Source organism: Hordeum vulgare, chromosome 4H (genome assembly GCF_904849725.1).
Source record: "Hordeum vulgare subsp. vulgare chromosome 4H, MorexV3_pseudomolecules_assembly, whole genome shotgun sequence".
Classification (NCBI taxonomy): domain Eukaryota; kingdom Viridiplantae; phylum Streptophyta; class Magnoliopsida; order Poales; family Poaceae; genus Hordeum; species Hordeum vulgare.
The window spans coordinates 4314802-4339325 of NC_058521.1; the positions used below are offsets into that span (position 1 = coordinate 4314802).

At 41.0% G+C, this 24524-nt stretch overlaps 1 protein-coding gene across 4 annotated transcripts; it reads right to left on the reverse strand.

Moving 5' to 3' along the window:
* Positions 1-3740: 3740 nt before the first annotated feature.
* On the reverse strand, positions 3741-11779 carry LOC123446909 (general negative regulator of transcription subunit 3). 4 transcript variants are annotated; one of them, XM_045123455.1, is made up of 16 exons: positions 11585-11779; positions 11376-11507; positions 9440-9556; positions 9302-9352; positions 8661-8750; positions 8412-8558; positions 8184-8294; positions 7892-7960; positions 6716-7465; positions 6190-6354; positions 5827-5890; positions 5554-5675; positions 4593-4862; positions 4374-4508; positions 4081-4256; positions 3741-3958 (listed from the first exon to the last, which is right to left on the reverse strand). In XM_045123455.1, exons 1-16 carry the CDS (start codon positions 11675-11677, stop codon positions 3883-3885), a joined length of 2568 nt encoding a protein of 855 aa, XP_044979390.1. In that variant the 5' UTR covers positions 11678-11779; the 3' UTR covers positions 3741-3882. The 4 variants fall into 4 exon arrangements, with proteins under 4 accessions (XP_044979390.1, XP_044979388.1, XP_044979389.1 ...); XM_045123453.1 differs by having other exon boundaries at positions 5767-5890; XM_045123454.1 differs by having other exon boundaries at positions 9440-9577; positions 11585-11765.
* Between the last annotated feature and the right edge of the window lie 12745 nt (positions 11780-24524).

Here is a 24524-nt window from a genome sequence, read left to right on the forward strand (position 1 = left end):
TGCTCAAGATCGAGCTGTGGAACATGGCTTGTGCTCAACTTGTAACGAACTCGAGTCAACCGCGAGCTAGTGTCGGGCTAAACGGTAATATATATATAATTCCATGACGATTATTCCAAGTAGATAAGGCACAACACGTGATCAATCTAACTATAACTTGCATCTAGAAAATGGAACAACCAACATATTCAGAGATCACTCGTATCTTTATAAACTATAGTACCAATTAGATGACTTGAAAGTGGAAACAATTGCTTATTTCAATTGAAAGTATGGCCATCTAGTCGTGCCCGGAAGATCTCATCTTGTTCTCTTGGGCGAACTAGCAATAGACACTGGTCTTTGTGGACAAAAAACAAGCATATGGTTGAATAATACTAGGATATTTAACACATTTGACCACATACCATTTAACACATTCACCACGTACCATAATTAGGCCAAAATTTTCTCCGCGCTTAATTAAACTTCAATGTTTATTGATAAATAAAATGGACAAAAATTGCAGTCCGCATATATGGTGAAAAAATAACTTATTTCCAATTAATGTATGACATGATCATTTAACATATAATGATATTATGTCGAGCTATCGAGCTAAAATCGAGCGAGGGAATATTAACTCGAGATCAACTCGTTTCTTGGTAAAGCTACATAAAGTATTTAACCTCGGCTCATTTCTTGTCGAGTTGATCTCGAGTCGAGCAAAAAAAACGAGTCGATCTCAAATTGCTCACGAGCCTTGAGCTTTTCTTGCAGCCATACATGCAGCATGGAGTAGCTCGCACCGGTCTAGTCCATTCCTGCAGCATGCCATGTGTATCATATCTTCCTTTGGATGCATATCATATCTTCATTTGCATGCATATAGTATAATAACTTGTCTTTTGCATGCAGTAGCTCGCAGCGGTCTAGTCCCTTCCTGCATCATGCAACATGCTAGCATCGGTCTAGTCTCAGCATGCCATGCATATCATATCTTTCTTTGCATGCATATCATATCTTCCTTTGCATGCATATAGTATAATAATTTGTCTCTTGCATCCAGTAGCTGGCAACGGTCTAGTCCCTTCGTGGAGCATGCAGCAGCTCGCAGCGGTCTAGGCCCTTCCTGCAGCATGTCATGCGTATCATATCTTCCTTTGCATGCATATCATATCTTGCTTTGCATGCATATAGTATAATAACTCGTATCTTGCAGGCAGCAGCTGGCAGCGATCTAGTCCCTTCCTGCAGCATGCAGCTGCTGACAGCGGTCTAGTCCCTTCCTACATCATCTAGCATGCTAGTAGCAGCAGCAGTTGGAACGGTCTAGCCCCTTCCTGCAGTATGCAACATGCTGGCGGTGGTCTAGTCCCTTCGTGCAGCATGCATCAGCTGGCACGGTCTAGTCCCTTCTTATAGCATGTAGCATGCTGGCAGCGATCTAGTCCCTTCCTGCAGCATGCAGCAGCTAGGAGCGGTCTAGTCCCTTCCTGCAGCATGCAGCAGCAGGTTCGCCTTCCCCATGCCCTGATGTGGAAGAGGGAGAGGGAGAGGGTGGTGGTGCCTTGGGATTGAGGCCCTTTTTCACACTTGCTTTGATTAAATATGTGTCGTGGGGTAAAGAGGGGGTATATGATAGAAAAAGTGGTTCCAGGAATAAAGGAAGTGTGGTCCCTAGATGATATTAATCCAATATTCATCGAGCAAGACAATGCGAAAACCCACATTCTTCCTTATGATACAGAGTTTGCAGAAGTTGTGGCTACAACTGGTGTGGACATTAAAATAATAAAAGCGCCTCCAAATTCTCCTCATCTAAACACACTTGATCTTGGATATTTGAGATCCCTTCAGTGTTTGACAGACTGCTCCCACGACTATCAAAGAACTGATTCAAGGTGTGCACAAAGAATTTGATGAGTATGATGTCGGAAAACTCAATAGAATATTTGTAACACTTCAGACCATCATGGTCGAAGTGATGAACCATGGAGGAGAAAATTCATATAAAACTCCACATTTCCGGAAGGAGAGATTGGAAAGGCAAGGAATCCTACCGCCTCGGATCCATTTTCCTCATGAAGTGTATGAATATGCCATGGAGATGCTAGAACAAGATGTCATGGAGTAATGGAGTATGTTGAGACTTGTAGTGCTATGATGGAACTTGTTTGTGGAAATGCATTCTTGAGTCTTGTATTGTTTGTGGATATGGATTATTTGTAAGTATGAAATGGATTATATTGTGTTGTTTGAAATGGAGTATTCCATATGTGTTGTCTGAAATTATATGCAAGTTTCTGAACTTTATGGAAGTTTCTGAATTTTACATGAAAGTTTGTGTATGCTTGCAAGACAAAAATGATGTCTCTCTGCTCTTGTATGCAGGATTTTATTCCTAAAGTTTGAACAATGTGTATACTCCCTCCATATTCCTAAAATTTCACCTTGTGTATACATCTACTACTCCCTCCATATATGCAGCAACAATATGATGGCTAGTCGACATCAGCAACAACAAAACACCCCCTCGTCCGGCAGAGCAGCTCAAACACCCCCTCGTCCGACGGAGCAGCTTGAACTCCACATCTGCAGGACCTCCTGCGCTCCTCGCCGTGCAGGCCCATCTGCAGGACCTCCTCCGCTCCTCCACATCTCCAGTATCGGCGCTCCTCCTTGCAGAACGAGGAAGACGAGGAGCACCAGCATTCCTCGTCGTCGTAGTCGAGCAGGACAAGGCTGTCTGGCCCGCGCTCGTCTCGCTCCTCCTCGACCTCAGTAAAAAAAACAGCTTTGCCTCGAGCAGGAGAAGGTGGCGCAAGCGACGCGGGCGAAAGGGAGAAGCGGCGCGAGCGAGGGAGAGCGGCGCCGGCAAGCTAGGGATTTTGGAGTGAGGGAATCGCGAGTGAGTGAGGTGAGGGAGGGGCAAAATGGGAAACGACGAGATTTTCGTAGTGTGACCGAATTTGAGCTGTAGTTCCTAAACGCTTTTATAAAAGTTTACAGAGGGAGTATGAGTGATCAGGGGTTTCCTCTCTGGGGCAGAAATCCATCTAACATTCGAGAAGAGAGCATTCATTGAATAACCCTCATATTGGGGTGCTTGCCCCATTTATGCTTACACAGAAATCCCTCTTAACAATCCACAAGAGAGCATTCATTGAACAACCCTAGTCTTGGGGTGCTTGCCCCTTTTATGCTTACAGACCAGTGACCATAATCCATCTATAGGGCTAGCAAGGAGATCAGAAAAAAAAAAATATTAATATTGGTACTACTAGATGATTTAAACCCTGGAACATAACCCACAGTTTTGTGTAGAGTCATTCAAGTGTCTAGCCGGAGAGATTGTGTTTGTTGGTCATTTAGGCTCAATTCTGAATTGAAACATGGCACATCATCCATCTGGTTTGTGAAGAAGATGCAGCCAGCATTACAAGTGAAGACGATGCTTTTTAAATCCAAAAAAAAAAAAAAAAAAACTGAAGTGAAGCAGTATTAATTTCTTAGCTTCAATCATTCATTTTGTGTGAACAAGTGATGATAATCCTCTGCCATCTTGACCGCATAGATTTTAGATTATTCACTTTATTTCAATGTTGCATCAAGTCCATTTATTTGAATGTATCATCAAATTCATGGGGCATGCCCAGTTCCCAGTTTCTAGGAAATCTGGATCTAATTCAGCTTAAGGTTCAGACTGAGGGCTTCTGGATCTAGTTCAGCTTAAGGTTCAGACTGAGGGCTAGGACCAGTAATGCACACAACAGCTCTAAATTTAAATTCACCCACAAGGTTACAACTTACAACTGGGGAATTTGTTCCAGATTCCAACAGTTCCATTCTGAAAATTACACGAGTCGCAATTGAGCAAACATTTTTCTCAGCCCTAGTGCCCTAGTTTGGTTGTACTGACAGTTCATCCTCAAGGAAGTTGTATTCAAATGTGAAGTCGTTCTTGATCCTTTGGCACCTGCGAGCGAGCGGGCAGTAATATATAACCGGGTTAGCAACCAACACTCACCACCATAAGCAGTACCAGTACGGACGTCATCAATCCACTTGATAAAAAGACTAAAAGAGGGGTCAACTTACCACCCATTTCCATCATCTGCAAGATGAAAATCAAAGTACACGTACGATCCCCGCTCATACTCATCCGTCGTGACCTGTGGCTCCACATGCCGTTGGAACCAAGTATTGTACTTCCTGTGAAATCTCCATGACTGCTTTTTTAGTTCTTTAGCGGCCAAATATTGTTGGTACGAGTTCTGCCGAAGTGCAAAAAATAAATAATGTCAAGAGCTTTATTAAAGCTGGATGGATGGTGCTGCAAGGAAAACGAAAGTAGACACTTGGAATTTGGAAACACGTATACGAAGCCTGACCTGCTGATAGTAGAATGCAAAGAATAGCATATCTGTAGATAATGTATCGCTACCGAGCCTTTCCCAAAAGGCAGGATTTGTCACAATTGGTGCCTGAATCTGTGGGTAACTGGCAGGGGTCACTGAAGGGTGCCTCTGAAAAAGGGATGAGATAGGGAGGTTAGGTTTACAACTCTGCATAACAACATCTGGTGCCTATATAAATGACAGCATCCATACCGGAATATAAGTTTTCGCACGCTCAGAGTCCTTAGGCTGTGGAAGCCTGTGGTATGCAGCTTCGAGCATTTGCAAATTATAAAGGTGATCGTGACCAGAAACTACGGAAGCTCCACTGAGATTGTCTCCAATTGCTCCAAAATCAGATACACTCCTCCGGCCAATAACACCAACACCAGATGATGGCATGCCAGGTTGCATAGGCTGCCCGGGTGATAGATCAGTGTCTCTAGATAGCTGGGTGCCTTCTGCTATGGATGCTGGAGGATTCTGTAAAAACATACAAGAAAAAATCAATGTTCGAATAGTAAGAAAATATGCACACCAAAATGCAATACACATCTACACAGAATTAAGGGTATGCCTGGTTCATGTTCAGAAGGTTGCCAAAGTTTGGCGATGCCCAGGTCTATTTGGCCATTCATGCATTTTTCTAGCCAACATGGGCAAGCAAAAGTGCAAAACCTTGGCAAAAGTTTTGGCTAACCAAAATTTTGATGAGGGTATGCTCAGGCTCAGACCAAACATACCCTAAAATACTACTCTACTACCCAAAATGATTACTGAAAAAATTACACCGTGCGTTGTTCTGGTTTTTCTGTTAAGCCACACGGGGTGAGGTGCCAGGTGTTACATTATGTGATACAGTCAAAAACTATTAAGAATTAAACTGTCTAGCACATTGTAGGAGCACCGAAAAGATATGCAGATTGGAACTGACGTGACCAGTTCAAGTCTATTTTGCAAGACAGATGGGCCATCACACATGATCAGTTTTCTAAAATATGAGCAAAATAGCCCAAAATCCTTCTAAGAAATCTAGCTAAGAAATGCCGCATAGATTATTGTGAGTAACTCCACACTATTGATTATTCACAGAGATAATTGTGGTGTCCTTAATTGTATGCACCTTGTTTCACTTATTTCATGAGCAGGCATGTATGAAAAAGTTGGACCATACCGAGTAAGGAGCCTTCGTGTCATCTTCATTGGTGTGCTTAATCGGTCCAGTTGTTGCAGCAGACTCCACACCAGCATCATCGGCCAAGCCTTGTTGCTCGTCACTTTTTGTTTGCCCAGCGTCTGCACATATTGATATAATGCAAAGGAAAAACTAGTCAAACACGATGAGCCTCCAACTTTATGTATACTAGAAATAATGCATGGCCATTACATTGCTCGAGAATTTGGGATTCATGAGGTTGTAGCTGAGACGAGAAGGCAGAAGGGATACCTGGTCCCTGAACCCCTAGCCCAAGGCCCCCTTGAGAAGAGATAGAAGAACTCTGAGAATTAAACTGCAAAAATGAACAAATTGAAAATGTGAAAACAATTACTATATAGAATTGACTACAGACTTCAGATATTATAAGATGGTTACAAAAGATTGAGGAATCCCTACACAAAATATTACTACAAACTTTACGAGTTGATTTGATGCCTTAACAGAAAGAGGTTAGAATGGAAGCATCTAAAGAAGGACCTGCACTCCCAAAGACAGAAAAAGAGAACAGCACCTAATTTGTACTTCCTGATTCTTGACTAAAGGAGACATTGATATATGACAACATTTTTTATTAGTAAAAGCAGGAACAACCTGCTGTAAGAGGGAATTGGGCTGCTGGGTTGGAAATTGCTTCTGATTGATGCCCGTTATATGAGAAGCGTTAAGAAGGTTGCCCTGCTGCTGCTGTACTTGTTGCAATCTTTGCAAGTACTTCTCCCTTTGGTCGGTTACCTCAGGTCTTCCACGAAATTGACCCTGAAAATGTGAACACGTAAATGTCATATAATCCTATAATCCTATGAATATTTTATGACCTCGGTGGTAGATTAACACTCTAAATGAATAAAATCTACAATAGGGAAAACACGGTTATTTAGATGTTTCAGACTGACACTGGATCAAGATGAAACAACAAGAATTCAAGATTGGATGATGAAAATTTTCAAATAAATGCCTGTGTTGTTTGAATCAATTGGAAGTTGAAAAGACTCAAAAGAACAGCATAATTGTTGAAGAACTCATACATCTGAAATGCCCATAAAGTTCTTATGATGAATAACAACATTTGCAAAAGCATAGTGGAATTCAGAAATAAAACGGGAGCAAACGTACGTACAGTTTCACTTTGATTTTGGAAACCAGCAGGAGCTTGAGCCCTCCACTGAGCCCCAGGAACAGGAGGAGAAAATACCCTTCCTCCAAGAACTGCACTTTCACTTGTGTTACTAGAATCAGAGCTAACTGCATCGTTAGTCTTCAGAACTGGCTGTTGTTGAATTTTACTACCAAGAGGTGAAACCAACTGCTGAGAAAGACCACCACTGTTAACCCTTTCATCAGTATTCGATATGTTTCGTTTGGACAAGTCATTTATTGCAGGAATTGCAGTTATGGACCCATTTCCTGGAACTGGACCTACACTTATAGGAGCAGCTAATGCCTGACTAGTTAACCCACGGGTAATACCCCTGCCAAGACTAATTTCAGTAACTGCGGGAGACGGTCTACGTGGAGGGAAGCTCATGCTTTCATCATCCTTCACGGCCGTAGATAAGTTTGCAGGAGTTGAAGCAACCGCAGGCATGCTCTCTGGAGCATTTCGAACAGCAGCAGAAGCAGCAAATATTGTGGGTGCTGCGGCAGGAATAATTGGCCTCACTGGGCCTGGGGAACTAATGGTATCCGCCGAAACGGAAACAGCTGCAGCAGTGGTACTAATGGCAGTGGGCACAGCTGGCACTGATGGTCCCAGATTTCCACCTTTCGGAGGTGGTGTTTGTGGCACCGGTTCAGGATTGCTTTCTATTGAAGTTGTTTCCTCTGCTTGATCTTGTGATGTACCTTGTGAGATTGTTGATACAGTAGCCTGAAGCAAAGGGAGACAGAGTCGGTAAATCAGCATATCGACAATTAGTAATCAGGATTGTACATTAGAAATAACCAATTCCTCAATCTTGTTAGCATGTGTTTTTATTAAATGCCCAAATAGCAACAATCACGTGTATTCATATTCAAGGATTAACTTGTAAGAAGATAACCAAATAAATCAATACTACTCCCTCTGTCCCATAATATAAGCACGTTCTTGACACTACACTAGTGTTAAAAACACTCTTATATTATGGGACGGAGGGAGTAGCATGTAAAGGTTGACAAGAAAGCAGCAGCCAGGATGCCAACTAAGCACATAACAAACCATTGTGTTCTGAGTATACGATATACTAATACTATGTCTCCGTCTATCACAAACCAACAGATATTCAATAAATAACTAGGAATGAATAGCATATACCTGAGTAGGTGAAGTTGCTGTCGGACTCTTCGTACTCAAAACTGCAGTAGTGGAAACAACAGCAACACCCTGCCAACCAAACAAGAAGTAATGTTGAAAAATATATAATTACCCATATAACTAAAAGATGAAGAGCTGCACAACATAAAAATATGGTAGAGAAATGATCTCCACCAGCATAGCAGACAAGCAGTATTTGTGAAGAAAAAACATAAGGAAGTTTGCCAGTTGTTTCTATTAGCAAAATCACAATAACCAAAGTAAAACAAAGCATTAACAGCTCACAGCCCACCTTGATAAGACTGGAAGGAGCAAGTGAAACCATGTCTTCGAGTGCTTCAACCTTCTCCATAGGCAATGTGCTATAGAGATCCTCGACATCACTAAATTCATCAAAATCTTCCTGAATTTGGATTATGAAATCAATAGTCAGAACAAGCAGCAGATCCACAATGCTTTTACGTCATCACAATTTATATCAAAAGGATATTACGACAGCTAAGCAGGAAGAAAATCCCACCTGATTACGTTCAACATAGTCTTCTAGGAAATCTTTGACATCATTGACTTGCTCAGGACTCAACTCATCATTATCCAAGAGTCTCAGAATTGACTCCAATTTTTTTATATGAGCCTTATGTCGCGTAATAGATTTCTCTAAATGTACCTGATAATGCATAATTACTTCCTCCACAATAAAGATTGTTGGAAACAGATTCCCCGGACAGTAAAATATGAACACTTTCCAATGCTATACAGTTGATCATACCAATCGAGGAGGTCTTTGCTTTCCTTTCTTAAATGAAAGCCCTTCAAGCTCCGCTTCAAAATTATCAATCTGATTTTCCAAATCGCTAACCTGTAAACCGAACCCAGAAGTATATTAGAAATGTTGCACCCACATGCAACAAATAAATAGCAACACCAGAAAATCACAAAGTAATGACATTTTTTGCAAGGTACAGAGCAATGACTGATACAATCAAATATCAATAAACATCAGCAGAGTCAAGTATGCATGCCAATGTCATTAGCAAAGTACAGAGTAATGACTGACATAATCAAAATGTCAACAAACATCAGCAGAGTCAAGTATGCATGCAAATGATATTTTCGGGGTGATCAGATCAAAGAAAATAGCCATACAAATACTGAATATTCTCTGCTGATGATTTTGTTTTATTTTGCGGGATAAGTAACCACCGGTATAGTCAAAATATCAGTAAACATCAGCAGAATCTGCGAGGCCCGAGTCTTTCGGAACAAACTCTAGGCCAAAGAGAAACAACAATACAAGACGTATATGTTGCAAGTAGTTTCTTTGTTTACTCATGTTTACTGAAAGCCAACAGCAGACATGTAGACATGAGCACACAGAGACTAAGCATACAGGTGCTACATCCAACATACCACACTGTTAAGCCAATCTCTTGTTTCAGCTTTAGCCTTCTCTCTAGGGTCCTGCGGGAAATAAGAAATGATGCTGAGCTTCATAACAACTGAAGAAAAAGGGGTTAATCAAACACAGAAAAGAGACCGAGTGCATACAGTTTTCGGCTGTTGTCCTAACCCTTCTTTCGAGAAGGCCTTGGTTTTAGTTTCCTTCTCACAGACCTTAAATCGTTCCATCTCGCGCTCAATCTGCTTGCGGGCATCCATGAGAGCCTGCTCATAAGAGGCACTAACCTATGTCAACATATATCACAAATAGATTAAACCCAGAACAATAAGCTATGCCCAACTTTAAAGGTTAACATGTAAAGAAAAAAAAGTCGGCCCAACCACCACAAAATTGAAACAAGGAATAACTGCTTTCTAAACGAACAACTACAATCAGGAACCCTACCATATTTCTTCAGTAAGACACTCTTCAATTTACAAAGAAAAAAATGCAGCATGTAGTAGCACAAACATGGAGCACGCAATGTTCCAATTGACAAGGGATGATTAAAATGACAAGGCATATTGGGTAACAAAATACTGAGGGTGTGTTTGGGTTGGGAATATAGTGGAACAGAGTGGGTCGGTTCTGCGCCTGGGATATATTATTATGTTTGGTTACAGAGGGAACGAGAATGAATTGATTGCTCAAAAGGGAATGTTCCCCTAAGATGCGGAACGCAGCGATTTCTCCAATCTTGGTGCTTTACGTGAGAAGTTTCACGGAACTGGTGCACGTAGGGTGTTCTAGGAAATGCCAAGTGAATTGGTGCACGTTGGTTGCTTGGTTCCTCCTCTTGCCTATGGTTTTGCGATACCTGTTGGTACATGCTGCTGTCCAAAATTACATTGTAATTTTTTTACCTCTAGTTCTTAGAAAATTGTGATAGCTACAAAATTTGTCTTGTTTATATGCGCATTCCAGTTTTATGTTTGATAACCAATTAGCCATAGCCAACAGTGATAGCTATACAATGCTGAAAATTCGAATAATATATTGTCTAACGAAAATACGATTATGCGCATGGCCATGGGAGATAATCTCAGGAAGAGGTGAACTGAATCAGATTCTTGTCATTCCATCTCTCCAATCAAACAAAGGAAAGGAACTGAACCATTTTATTTTCCTCCGGAATGGAACTGTTATAGTCCACTCCATTTGGTTCTCAAACCAAACAGGCGCTAAGAAACAACATCAGGAGTTGCGGTGTCTCCAGAACCATCAGTATACTGTTGATTTGGCGAGTCCTTGTAAAGGCAGGTTTGCTTTAAGGTCGGTAAGAACCTTAGGGGCCCAGAAACTCCTAAACTCTGTTGGACATCCATACATATTGCCCTATTGCACTGAACAACTTTCTAAGTGAAGTGAATCCCTTGATCAGAACACCTTCTCACATGATTAATCCAACCAGAGCTTAATCCAACCATGGTTTAATGGTACAATTCGAACACAAGGTAAAGGCAGTTCAATAAATAACATCTACTCGCGTTCAGAACAGAAGATGAGACGAAGACCTCTAATGCTCCATTCCAGACATTACTAGACCACGAGATCTCCCAAGTAATAAATCCATTTAAAACCCATCATCCAAATCCTTCGCATCTCACTACCGCTCAAGTTTGCAGTTGTTTTTAAATCAGCTTCGTCCCTTTCAGAGTTTTGGTTCTTCTAGAGAGAAGAGAAGTCTTGGCTGTTATTCTTAGAACCGTTTAAATAAAACACCGTCACGTGCAGAGTCGCCTCAAGCAGCAGTCATGTATGGTTTCGTATTCCAGACAATCATGGCATCAAATTTCACTTCAGAAGAGACGTGCATTGGCACCGCGCCTACGCGGATGCTCGCACGACCAAGGAACGAGCAACAACATCAGTGTCAAGACAAGATACAGAGGCACTGGAAGCTGAACCTCCTGCTTGCAACAGCTGTAAAAGCATGTTTCCTCGGGATAACTTGGCACTGAAGCCGCGTCTTGTGTGAACTAAACGCTTGACTGAAGAGACGAGCGGGGGTAACTCATGGAGGAAGGAAGGGAGGGAGATTACCTTCTTGTCCTTGATCTCGCTGGACTGGATCCAGGTCTTGATCTGGTCCCGGTAGCGCTGCAGCTTCTTGATCTCCTTCTTGAGGTCGGCCTCGAACTTCTCCTTCTGGTTCGCATTCTCGGTGTCGTAGACCTGCCCACAGAACCGCCCAAAATCGCTCAAAAAATCCTGAGAATCGGGGGGGAGAAGAAAAGGGGGGAGGGGAAGACCTTGTTCCAGATGCTGTCGAAGACGTCGACGCCCTCCTGGACCTTCTTGAGCACGCGGTCGATCTCGCCCTGCAGCTTCCGGCTGGCGCCCATGGCATCCGGCGGGGCTAGGGTTTACGATTGGGGAGGAGGAGGAGGTTTTTTTTTTCCTTCTGCCTTTTGGTTTGCGGAGTGATGGCCAGGAGTGGAGGATGACGTTCGTTTATTCGTCGCCGGCCGAAGACCCAGATGGATGGATGGATGATGGAGGCGCTATGTCTCGCTCGTGGCGAGGCGTAGGGAAGCCTCGCGTCAGGGGGGAGCAAAATGGGCCCGGCCCATCCGCCGAGGCTTATCATGTATACAAAAAAAAATATACAATGTATGAAAAAAGTTGCCCATGTATTACAAAATGTTTCCCGCAAAAAAACATGTGTTAAAAAATGTTGTTGGTCGGTAACGTTTGAAGAAAGTGTTAAACAGGTTTTGGAAAATGTTAGTCAAGTATTCAGAAAAAATCAAACACGTATAGGAAAAGGGTTGACCGTGTATTCGAAAATAACCAAGCATTTTTGAGAATGCTAAATGCGTATACAAAAAGGTCTGGCCATGTATTAAAGAACAAACTGTATTGTGTTATAAATATGCTGACTTGTATTTTTTAAAATTCATCAGGCATTTGAAAAAATGTTGAGCGTATATATAAAGAATATTGACCATGTATTCGAAAAATGTCAATCTTGCATTTGAAAGCATGTTAAATCAAGCATGGCTTCATTGTCCAGTCATGGAAGTGGGAGGCGGATTCTGATACTTTTGCTTCATTGGGGGGGGAGAACTATTGATCTGAATAAGCTTTTTTCTCTGAAATTAGAGAAGCGCGGTGTGATGAAGCTACGATTTGCCAAATACAATATTTTGCTGGTCATGTGCATCGATTTTGGCCTCTTCACAATTCAGCTTCAATCGTTGCAGTTTAAGGTACTTCCTCAAGGCAGATAGGTTTCTCTCCATCAATTCAAAAGTGTCTACGCTCCTCCACGTAAGAACAATATAGCTTCACTATCATGCCTCCGCACTCATGTATTAACAAGACCAAGTTAATTTGTGATAATTGATGATGTGATCTTTAATACTCTGAGCATCAAGGGGGACGACCCAGATTCGGGAGGGGGGAGGAGTTTTTTTTTCCTTCTTCGCTTGGTTTGGTTTGGTTTAGTTTGAGGAGTGGTCCAAGACCAGGAGTGGAGGATGACGCTCGTTTATTCGTCGGCGGCCGAGGATCCAGATGGATGGATGGATGATGGGGGCGCTATGTCTCGCTTGTGGCGAGACGTAGGGAAGCCTTGCGTCAAGGGGGAGCAAGATGGGCCCGGCCCAGCCGCCGAGGCTTATCATGTATACAAAAAATATACAATGTGTGAAAAACGTTAGCCATGTATTACAAAATGTTTCCCTAAAAAAATGTGTTAAAAAATGTTGTTGATCGTACGTTTGAAGAAAATGTTGAACAGGTTTTGGAAAATATTAGTCAAGTATTCGAACAAAATTAAACATGTATAGGAAAAGTATTGACCGTGTATTCGAAAATAATTGAGCATTTTGAGAATGCTAAATGCGTATACAAAAAGGGCTGACCATGTATTAAAGAACAAATTGTATTGTATTGCAAATATACTGACTTGTATTTTTAAATTCATCAAGCAATTGAAAAAATGTTGAATGTATATATAAAAAATATTGCCCATGTATTCGGAAAATATCAATCTTGCATTTAAAATCATGTTAAATCAAGCATGGCTTCACTGTCCAGCCATGGAAGTGAGAGGCGGATTCGGATAGTTTTGCTTCATGGGGGGAGACTATTGATCTGAATAAGTTTTTTTCTCTGAATTTAGAGAAGCGCGGTGTGATGAAGCTACGATTTACGGAATACAATAACTTGTTGGTCCTGTGCATCGATTTTGGCCTCTTCACAATTCAGCTTCAATCATTGCAGTTTAAGGTACTTGCTCAAGGTAGATAGGTTTCTCTCCATCAATTCGAAAGTGTCTACGCTCCTCCACGTAAGAACAATATAGCTTCACTATCATGCCTCCGCACTCATGTATTAACAAGACCAAGTTAATTTGTGATAATTGATGATGTGATCTTTAATACTTTGATCATCAAGGGGGAGGACCCAGATTCAGGAGGGGGAGGAGGAGTTTTTTTTTTCCTTCTTCGCTTGGGTTGGTTTGGTTTGGTTTGAGGAATGGTCCAAGACCAGGAGTGGAGGATGACGCTCGTTTATTCGTCGGCGGCCGAGGATCCAGATGGATGGATGGATGGATGGATGATGGGGGCGCTATGTCTCGCTTGTGGCGAGACGTAGGGAAGCCTTGCGTCAAGGGGGAGCAAGATGGGCCCGGCCCAGCCGCCGAGGCTTATCATGTATACAAAAAATATACAATGTGTGAAAAACATTAGCCATGTATTACAAAATGTTTGCCTAAAAAAATATGTTAAAAAATGTTGTTGATCGTACGTTTGAAGAAAATGTTAAACAGGTTTTGGAAAATATTAGTCAAGTATTCGAACAAAATTAAACATGTATAGGAAAAGGATTGACCGTGTATTCGAAAATAATTGAGCATTTTGAGAATGCTAAATGTGTATACAAAAAGGGCTGACCATGTATTAAAGAACAAATTGTATTGTATTACAAATATACTGACATGTATTATTTTAAATTCATCACGCATTTGAAAAAATGTTGAATGTATAAATAAAAAACATTAACCATGTATTCGGAAAATATCAATCTTGCATTTGAAATCATGTTGAATCAAGCATGGCTTCACTGTCCAGTCATGGAAGTGGGAGGCGGATTCGGATGGTTTTGCTTCATGGGGGGGGACTATTGATCTGAATAAGCTTCTTTCCCTGAATGTAGAGAAGCGCGGTGTGATGAAGCGACGATTTACGGAATACAATAACTTGCTGGTCCTGTGCATCGATTTTGGCCTCTTCACAATTCAGGTTCAATCATTGCAGTTTAAGGTACTTGCTCAAGGCAGATATATTTCTCTCCATCAATTCGAAAGTGTGTACGCTCCTCCACGTAAGAACAATATAGCTTCACTATCATGCCTCCGCACTAATGTATTAACAAAACCAAGTTAATTTGTGATAATTGATGATGTGATCTTTAATACTCTGAGCATCAAGGGGGAGGACCCAGATTCGGGAGGGGGAGGAGGAGGTTTTATTTCCTTCTTCGCTTGGTTTGGTTTGGTTTGGTTTGAGGAGTGGTCCAAGACCAGGAGTGGAGAATGACGCTCGTTTATTCGTCGGCGGCCGAGGACCCAGATGGATGGATGATGGGGGCGCTATGTCTTGCTTGTGGCGAGACTTACGAAAGCCTTGCGTCAAGGGGGAGCAAGATGGGCCCGGCCCAGCCGCCAAGGCTTATCATGTATACAAAAAATATACATTGTGTGAAAAACGTTAGCCATATATTACAAAATGTTTCCCTAAAACATGTGTTAAAAAATGTTGTTGATGGTACGTTTGAAGAAAATGTTAAACAGGTTTTGAAAAATATTAGTCAAGTATTCGAACAAAATTAAACATGTATAGGAAAAGGATTGACCGTGTATTCGAAAATAATTGAGCATTTTGAGAATGCTAAATGCGTATACAAAAAGGGTTGACCATGTATTAAAGAACAAATTGTATTGTATTACAAATATACTGACATGTATTATTTTAAATTCATCACGCATTTGAAAAAATGTTGAATGTATAAATAAAAAACATTAACCATGTATTCGGAAAATATCAATCTTGCATTTGAAATCATGTTGAATCAAGCATGGCTTCACTGTCCAGTCATGGAAGTGGGAGGCGGATTCGGATGGTTTTGCTTCATGGGGGGGGGACTATTGATCTGAATAAGCTTCTTTCCCTGAATTTAGAGAAGCGCGGTGTGATGAAGCGACGATTTACGGAATACAATAACTTGCTGGTCCTGTGCATCGATTTTGGCCTCTTCACAATTCAGGTTCAATCATTGCAGTTTAAGGTACTTGCTCAAGGCAGATATATTTCTCTCCATCAATTCGAAAGTGTGTACGCTCCTCCACGTAAGAACAATATAGCTTCACTATCATGCCTCCGCACTAATGTATTAACAAAACCAAGTTAATTTGTGATAATTGATGATGTGATCTTTAATACTCTGAGCATCAAGGGGGAGGACCCAGATTCGGGAGGGGGAGGAGGAGGTTTTATTTCCTTCTTCGCTTGGTTTGGTTTGGTTTGGTTTGAGGAGTGGTCCAAGACCAGGAGTGGAGAATGACGCTCGTTTATTCGTCGGCGGCCGAGGACCCAGATGGATGGATGATGGGGGCGCTATGTCTTGCTTGTGGCGAGACTTACGAAAGCCTTGCGTCAAGGGGGAGCAAGATGGGCCCGGCCCAGCCGCCAAGGCTTATCATGTATACAAAAAATATACATTGTGTGAAAAACGTTAGCCATATATTACAAAATGTTTCTCTAAAAAATGTGTTAAAAAATGTTGTTGATGGTACGTTTGAAGAAAATGTTAAACAGGTTTTGAAAAATATTAGTCAAGTATTCGAACAAAATTAAACATGTATAGGAAAAGGATTGACCGTGTATTCGAAAATAATTGAGCATTTTGAGAATGCTAAATGCGTATACAAAAAGGGCTGACCATGTATTAAAGAACAAATTGTATTGTATTACAAATATACTGACATGTATTATTTTAAATTCATCACGCATTTGAAAAAATGTTGAATGTATAAATAAAAAACATTAACCATGTATTCGGAAAATATCAATCTTGCATTTGAAATCATGTTGAATCAAGCATGGCTTCACTGTCCAGTCATGGAAGTGGGAGGCGGATTCGGATGGTTTTGCTTCATGGGGGGGACTATTGATCTGAATAAGCTTCTTTCCCTGAATTTAGAGAAGCGCGGTGTGATGAAGCGACGATTTACGGAATACAATAACTTGCTGGTCCTGTGCATCGATTTTGGCCTCTTCACAATTCAGGTTCAATCATTGCAGTTTAAGGTACTTGCTCAAGGCAGATATATTTCTCTCCATCAATTCGAAAGTGTGTACGCTCCTCCACGTAAGAACAATATAGCTTCACTATCATGCCTCCGCACTAATGTATTAACAAAACCAAGTTAATTTGTGATAATTGATGATGTGATCTTTAATACTCTGAGCATCAAGGGTGAGGACCCAGATTCGGGAGGGGGAGGAGGAGGTTTTATTTCCTTCTTCGCTTGGTTTGGTTTGGTTTGGTTTGGTTTGAGGAGTGGTCCAAGACCACTAGTGGAGGATGACGCTCGTTTATTCGTCGGCGGCCGAGGACCCAGATGGATGGATGGTGGGTGGATGACGGGGCGCTATGTCTCGCTTGTGGCGAGACTTACGGAAGCCTTGCGTCAAGGGGGAGCAAGATGGGCCCGGCCTAGCCGCCGAGGCTTATCATGTATACAAAAAATATACAATGTGTGAAAAACGTTAGCCATGTAGTACAAAATGTTTCCCTAAAAAAATGTGTTAAAAAATGTTGTTGATCGTACGTTTGAAGAAAATGTTAAACAGGTTTTGGAAAATATTAGTCAAGTATTCGAACAAAATTAAACATGTATAGTAAAAGGATTGACCGTGTATTCAAAAATAATTGAGCATTTTGAGAATGCTAAATGCGTATACAAAAAGGGCTGAGCATGTATTAAAGAACAAATTGTATTGTATTACAAATATGCTGACTTGTATTGTTTTAAATTCATCAAGCATTTGAAAAAATGTTGAATGTATATATAAAAAATATTGACCATGTATTCGGAAAATATCAATCTAGCTTTTCAAATCATGTTAAATCAAGCATGGCTTCACTGTCCAGTCATGGAAGTGGGAGGCGGATTCTGATGGTTTTGCTTCATTGGGGGGGGGGGGGGGGGGGGCTATTGATCTGAATAAGCTTCGTTTCTAAATAGAATACGTTCAAACTGCCAAAACAATTTATAGTTAGGAACAAAGGTAGTAGTTTGAACCAACTGAAATGTCAAATAGGCAGCTCAAGGTACATTCGGAAGCTTGAAGCTAGTTCTGTTTCTTCCATTTCGTATTCTTATGTCATAACAACATGTGCTAATCTAGCAAATAATTTTAACTCAATGCGAATTTGTTCAAAATTACAATTAAAACTATTCATTTTATCACTATGGGGAGAGCTTGCTCGTGTCTTCTCACAGATGAGAATGCCACCATATTAATTATGAGCAAAAGAACTACCTACCTTCAGTGTGCTTCGGGGTTATATTTATGTTTTACTTTTAATTGTGTTACATTGCCTTTAACTTTTTTCTAATGTGTTTAAGGGTCTATAAGTCTATCAAGTCATAATGCGACTTACATTTTGCCCGTTCATGCAAGTAGTAATTAATACTAAAATACCTTAGCACTATATCTATGCCATTCTACACGTCGGCTTATTTGGGATCACCGGGATATGCAATGAGCTAATGATTGTCGCAACTGAAGAGTTTGGCTTCATGAAATCTTGCTATGATTGTCGTTTTGCATGCAGTTATTATAGTTGTAACGAAGATTTTTCTAGTTTTAGTAAGTAAATGAAGTTTTGGTAAATATGTGGAATATACCTTGGGGCATAGTTTTCACCGGAGGCATCTCTCTCAAGAAAATAACATACGGTGGGTAAATGAATTAGTGTTGGACAATTGATAGAAAATCACATACTTATGATGTTATTCATGGTATGATCATGTACATGGGCATTAAGATCGTGACAAGTAGTCCGGCACGTGCCTGCATCTACTACTATTACTCCACCAATCGTCTGCTATCCAAGATGCATCTATGATATTAAGTTAATAAGAAACAGAGTAACGCTTTAAGCAAAATGACATAATGTAGACAGAGTATGACAAGCAATATGTCCAGACCGCGTTGTTTTATCCTTCATAGCAACAATGTGTGTCTCGCTACAATTTCTGTCACTCGGTGAGGACACCACAAGATTGAACCTACTACTATGCACTACTCCCTCTAATGATCTACCAATCTACTTGGGCAAAGAAGACTCATAGATCGGAAATCATACAAAGCTATAACAATCATAATAATAAATTCATAATAGATTTAAAAGAAGACTCAATTACTTTCAATGAATAACTCGATCCTAAACCCACAATTCATCAGATTCCAACAACCACCACGCAAAAAAGAATTACATCGGATCGATCTCCGAAGAGAACATGGTATTGAAGATCAGAGTGTGTGTGTGTGTGTGAGAGAGAGAGAGAGAGTCATCTATCTAATCACTATGGATCTGTAGGAACTACTCACACATCATCATAATAAGGTTGATGTAGATGGCCTCCGTGATCGATTCCCCCTTCGACAGAGTACCGACGGAGGCCTCCAAATGTGATCTCACAGAGACTTGCGGCGGCGGAAAAATGGTTTCGGGGCTTCTTTTAGGGTTTCTGGAATATATGTGAATTTATAGGACAAAGAGGTAGCGAATGAGAGGCATGGCCCCCCCCACAAAGGATTTACGTAGAAATTTGAAGGAATAGAATCCTTAGATTTTTTTTTATGTTTGTTGTATGATTCACATGATTGAATACCAAAAGAGTTTCTTCTAAGGATTTCTTCATACTGCTTACCATAGGATTCCTGGCATCCACTCAAACCTTTTTAAAAAAATCCTTTGTTTTTTGTGTGATGCAATCAAGCAAACCAAAAGCATGTATGATTGAGATGGGCATGTCATGTCAACCCTACGTTTTTTCAATTCCCTCATTTTTAGAATCCTATGAATCAAAGAGGCCTTTGTGTTGCGACTCATGTTGTAGCCAAGTCATGTATGAACTATGTTAGCTTTTTGTGTTTTTCATTATGCTCGGGATCACAAGAGAATATACATAACTTTGTTGCTTAACTAATAAAGCGACCATGTTACACCCTTGCATGTATGAGTCGTTCGCAATAGCCATGTCATGTATGAACCATGTGAACTCATGTACTTCCTCCGTTTTTAAATATAAGTTTTTTTAGAGATTACATTAAGAAACTACGTACGAATGTATATAGACACACTTTAGAGTGTAGATTCATTCATTTTGCTTCGTATGGAATACCATAGTAAAATCTTTAAAAAGACTTATATTTGGAAACGAGTGGAGTATGAACCATGCGAACTGCTTGTTGGCTTGGTGATTCGCCTTATGAAATACTACCTCCGTCTCAAAATTCATGTCTTAGATTTATCTATATATGAATATATTTAATCACATTTAAGTATTTAGATACATTCATTTTTAAATAAACCTAAGACATGAATTTTAGGACGGAGGGAGTAGGTAGCTTGCATTGTAATCTCTGAATACCATTTGGTTTGATCAATGGAAGCTCCTTTCCCGTCGGGAAAAAGAAGCCCGATTAATCAACGGTAACAAGAAAGAAACGGATAAAGTCGAAGATGTGCACGGTCCGGCACGTAGTACGTACGTACATGCGTGTGTTCACTGCACAACTCGTACGGCTCCGCACTAGACTAGAAATAACAGATCCATGATGAGATGGATCATCGAGGGAGGGGTAGACGTAGACACAACAACATGGGCTTAATCAGCTTCAAACAGTCGTGTTGATGATAATAATAATAATAATAATTTAACTTAACAAGAAAACGACGGGATTGGTGGATAGACGAGCAAGCACCTCGCATCATGCATCACGTGTTTGGTGGTAGATCCAAAGCGGAGGCTGTCGCGGCACGCACATGCACGAGCCCGGCCCGGTGAGTCAGCACCACCTGCATGCACGCAGCAGCAGGTGCCAGCCCCATGCTGCACCGTATATATATATATATATATATATATATATATATATCGTCCACAAAAAAAATCATTAAATAAGTGTATGCATGTATATATGAGCGATTGTATTTATATTATGTCCAAAAAACCAACCTGCGCCGTATAACATGTGTATTTCAATCGGCGCGTCTTCTTCGTATGGCATATCCGTACAGCACGTACCCCGTCCGTCCGCATGTACAATACAGTTAGTTAAGACAGTTATTTTGGGACGAAGGGATTATTACATATTTCATTCAGGCAGATACACTGTTTTCCTGAAAAAAAAATACACTGTACGCACAGCACAGTACATCACACGTATCATTTCATGCACTCACAGTGATAGCACTCCAGTCTCAATGCTGCACCAGTGCGTGCGTCCGTACGCTGCGCGGCAGCGGATAAGTGGGGTGTGGGTCGGTCGCATTTCCGCCACCGACCGCACAGTGGGTTTTGCCGGGAGCCACACACGAAGCCATTTGAACCAAGGTTTATTATAGAGTACCTCTGCTGTGCATGCATGCATGCGACGCACGGCGGCTGCTGCAACTTTTGGCAGTGGCCGTTTAATTGGCGATATCCGGCAAAGGTGACGGCAATGCCTTTACGATCGGGTCTACCACCTGGACCGATACATTATCTAAACAGTGGACAGTGCATTGACACGTAGTACTCCCTCCGTTTCAAAATATAAGACATTTTAGGGATTTCACTAGAAGACTACATACGGAGCAAAATGAGTAAATCTATAATCTAAAATATGTCTATGTACATCCGTATGTAGTTTATAGTGCAATCTCTAAAATATAGTATATTTAGAAACGGAGGGAGTAGTACGTACGTACGTTCGGGCACACCTGGGCTCCATGGTCCATGGATCGGTACAACAGCTGTTCCATATATACGTACGTCGCCCAGGTCGATCGTCTCAACTCGCTCGAACGCAGGATAAGTTCGGATTGCGAATCAAATCGGTGGCCGTTGAGTGTGGATTTATACGTGGAACGCCCAACCCTCTTCGTTAGTTCGTGATGAAACGTAACATCGAGCACCTATGCGATCGACGACACAGAGTTGCTCCATTACCACACATTTTTTTTGAAAGATTTAATGGTTGGGAGATAAACCACTCCAACACAATTTTCCTATACTATTTTTGACAAAACAAAATTATACCCGTGGGCCGTGGCTGATGCTATGGGGAAATAACTTGACCAAATGCATTCCTCGAATACTCTCCCACCCTCGAGACTATCCACGTACCCACACAGAAATCCTATCACCCGTGCGCGGGGCGGATTTCTCTAGCGACCAAAAACCCTAGCCGCTGTCGCCGTAGCCAAGAGAGACAACTGACGTCGTTTTTCGACGGCTCTCATTCACGGGTGACCATTTGGTAGGTTTTAGGGCCATAGTAGCTTAGGTTTTTGGATCGTCCGACGTCTTGGCTTCGGCAACGACGATGTTGAATAAAGAAGCTTCAAATTCTTCTCCGACGAGGCGATCGTTTTTATGGTCGGTGATGCATTTGGAAACCAGTCTATCCAAACAGGGATATCATGCCGACGACGACATTCTTGTGGTGGACTTGTGTCCTCGGTCTCCGCCGTTGCGATGACGTTTGCTCGAGCGTCGATGCAGAGCTTGGAAGGTAGTTCAGGAGCGGATGCAGATTGTGGTCTGCATCACCTGAAATACGGGGCGTGTGTTGGGTTCGTGGTTGCTGGATGGCAGGTACGGCTTCCTTTTTCGGCATCTTAGTTGTGGTGGGGTGTGAGTTCTGGAGTTCGATGGCGTGTGCGTGGTGTTGCCCCGGTCTGATTTGTCCAACGACAACGACTTCATCATTGATGAGCCATCTTGGAGGTCCGCAAAGTTGCATATTAGCGATGGAGCCGCGTCAAGCTCGGGTAAGAAGGTGATATGTCATTTTTTTTTCTTTGGTGGTTATTGTGGTAGTCCCGGATGCAGAGGCCGAATGTTGGTGTCAAGCTCAGTGATTGATGTTCTGCCGTCTTTTCAGGTTTATCATGTCGGTTGTTACATGACTTGTCGTGTCAAGCTTACAAAATCTATATGCGGATTAAAAGGAAACATATGGAGTACTATTGAAAACTGATTGAAAATGGTGTTAATTTTCCACACAGTTCTATGTTGAAAACTAAGATTCCATTGACACTTCAGATCTCTATGTGGTATTTTCCACACGGTTCTATGTTGAAAACTAAGATTCCACCAAGAGTTCAGATCTTGTGTGGCTATGTTCCACACGGGTTTGTGTTGAAAACTAAGATTCCACCGAGAGTTCAGATCTTTTATGTGCTTATTTTTCACACAGTTTTATGTTGAAAACTAAGATACACACGAGAGTTCAAATCTTTATGTGGTTATTTTTTAGGAATAGTATATTAACAATAGACAATTTAATCAAGATGGGAGGGGTTGGTTGGAGATCTTGGCCTTTTTGTGGTTTGGATGAAACATGTCCTTTCTATTGTTTGGGTAAATTTATTGATCATATTTTCATAAAGTGTTCCTTAGTTAAAATGTTGTGTATTATTATAATATGTGCTTTTAATTTGCTTGATGTGCATGTTAATCTGAATGGTTTGCTTAATACCTGGATGAATAAGTACATATCTGATGAAAAATACTTGGTGTTTGCAAGTGTATTCGATATGTTTTGGACCATTTAGAAAATAAGAGATAGCACCGTGTTTGATAATGTTGTAATTACTTACCCTTGTGTCCCCATTAACATGATTGCCATATGGTGGCTAGATTATTTTGCACAAAAGCAAGAAAATGAGAGAAAGCTGAAGTTGTTGGCAAGAATACTAGACCAGACAACAAATGAAGACTCGCGTTTTGGTGTGTTATAAATAGAGTGATGGAAGATCTGGGGAAGTCAGCATGTACTAGGAATCTTGTTAAAGAAAAAAAATCTTTTGGTTCTTCGTTGTCAGTTCAAGTAATGTTTAGCAGTTTGCTTGTGTTGTTTATATGGTTGTCGGCTCGTTTTGTTGAATTGGTATAGGAAATGTCTTAAACATTGCTTTCTATGTTTCTTCGGTATCTGCTGATGATGATCTGAGGCTTCGGCTTGTGGCTCCCCTAGATCATGGTCAGTTCGCGTCTTAATAGGTGTTCTTAGATGTCTGGTTGTGGTATTTTTATTTACTATTTAGTTGTTTGTAAGAAAATGCATGACAATTTTTGATAAATAAAATAAAAGGGAGAGCCCGTTTTATTAAAAAAAGTTACCCCATGTTACTCACTCTGTTCCAAGGTACTACTATATTAGTAAACCAATCGACGCTTTCAAAATGGCTCAACGGTTAATTCAATTTAAAGGAGCATTAACTTGTAGAATTCTCTCGTAAATTGGAAGATGATTTGCACAAGGAAGAAGTTTGACAAGTTTTGCAAATCTCTATGTGAAAGATGGACTTGGTTCTAGTGGAACAAGCCTCGGCTTGGCTGATGTTTTGTGGCCCCAAGCTGCCTTGCAATCTAGCTTAAAGGTAGCTTAATCCATACCTCGACGACCATCTTATTCAGTCATCACCTGTGGATCCAAGTGCTCATCCAAATGTACACATGTTTTCTCATTCTTAAGGGAAATGATGTAAATGCACTTTTATTTTGACAATAAAAGGCAGGGGTTCTGACGATTTTATTAAGACGGAGAAACAAAACGTATAGTGAAACGTTTATTAGGGAAACTAGGCAAAATCCCATAAAGCCCAGCAAAAGACCGAGAGAAAGCCAAAAATCGAAAATACACTAGAGCTTGAGGATAGGGACTCGACGTACATCTTCATAGCAAATGGAAACTTTTACGAATGCGGATTTTGGGTTGTGGGAATCATAACCTCCCTAATAAACATTAAAACCAAAATGAATATAGTACATAAAATTTAAAAATTCTGACTGTTTTTGTAGATATTAGTGTGGCAAGTGTGCTTGTCGGTTTTCACGCCATATGATATAGCAGCGCTTCGTCGGTGAAAAATCAAAATCAAGTGTAACATTTGACG

Excerpts from the sequence above, each read along its gene's own strand:
- LOC123446909 (XM_045123452.1), bottom strand. The coding sequence starts at position 11,677 with ATGGGCGCCAGCCGGAAGCTGCAGGGCGAGATCGACCGCGTGCTCAAG. Across the intron at positions 11,508-11,584 it reads TCGACAGCATCTGGAACAAG|GTCTACGACACCGAGAATGC; the intron begins GTCTTCCCCTCC and ends TTCTGTGGGCAG. Across the intron at positions 5,891-6,189 it reads CCAATTCCCTCTTACAGCAG|TTTAATTCTCAGAGTTCTTC; the intron begins GTTGTTCCTGCT and ends TCATTTTTGCAG.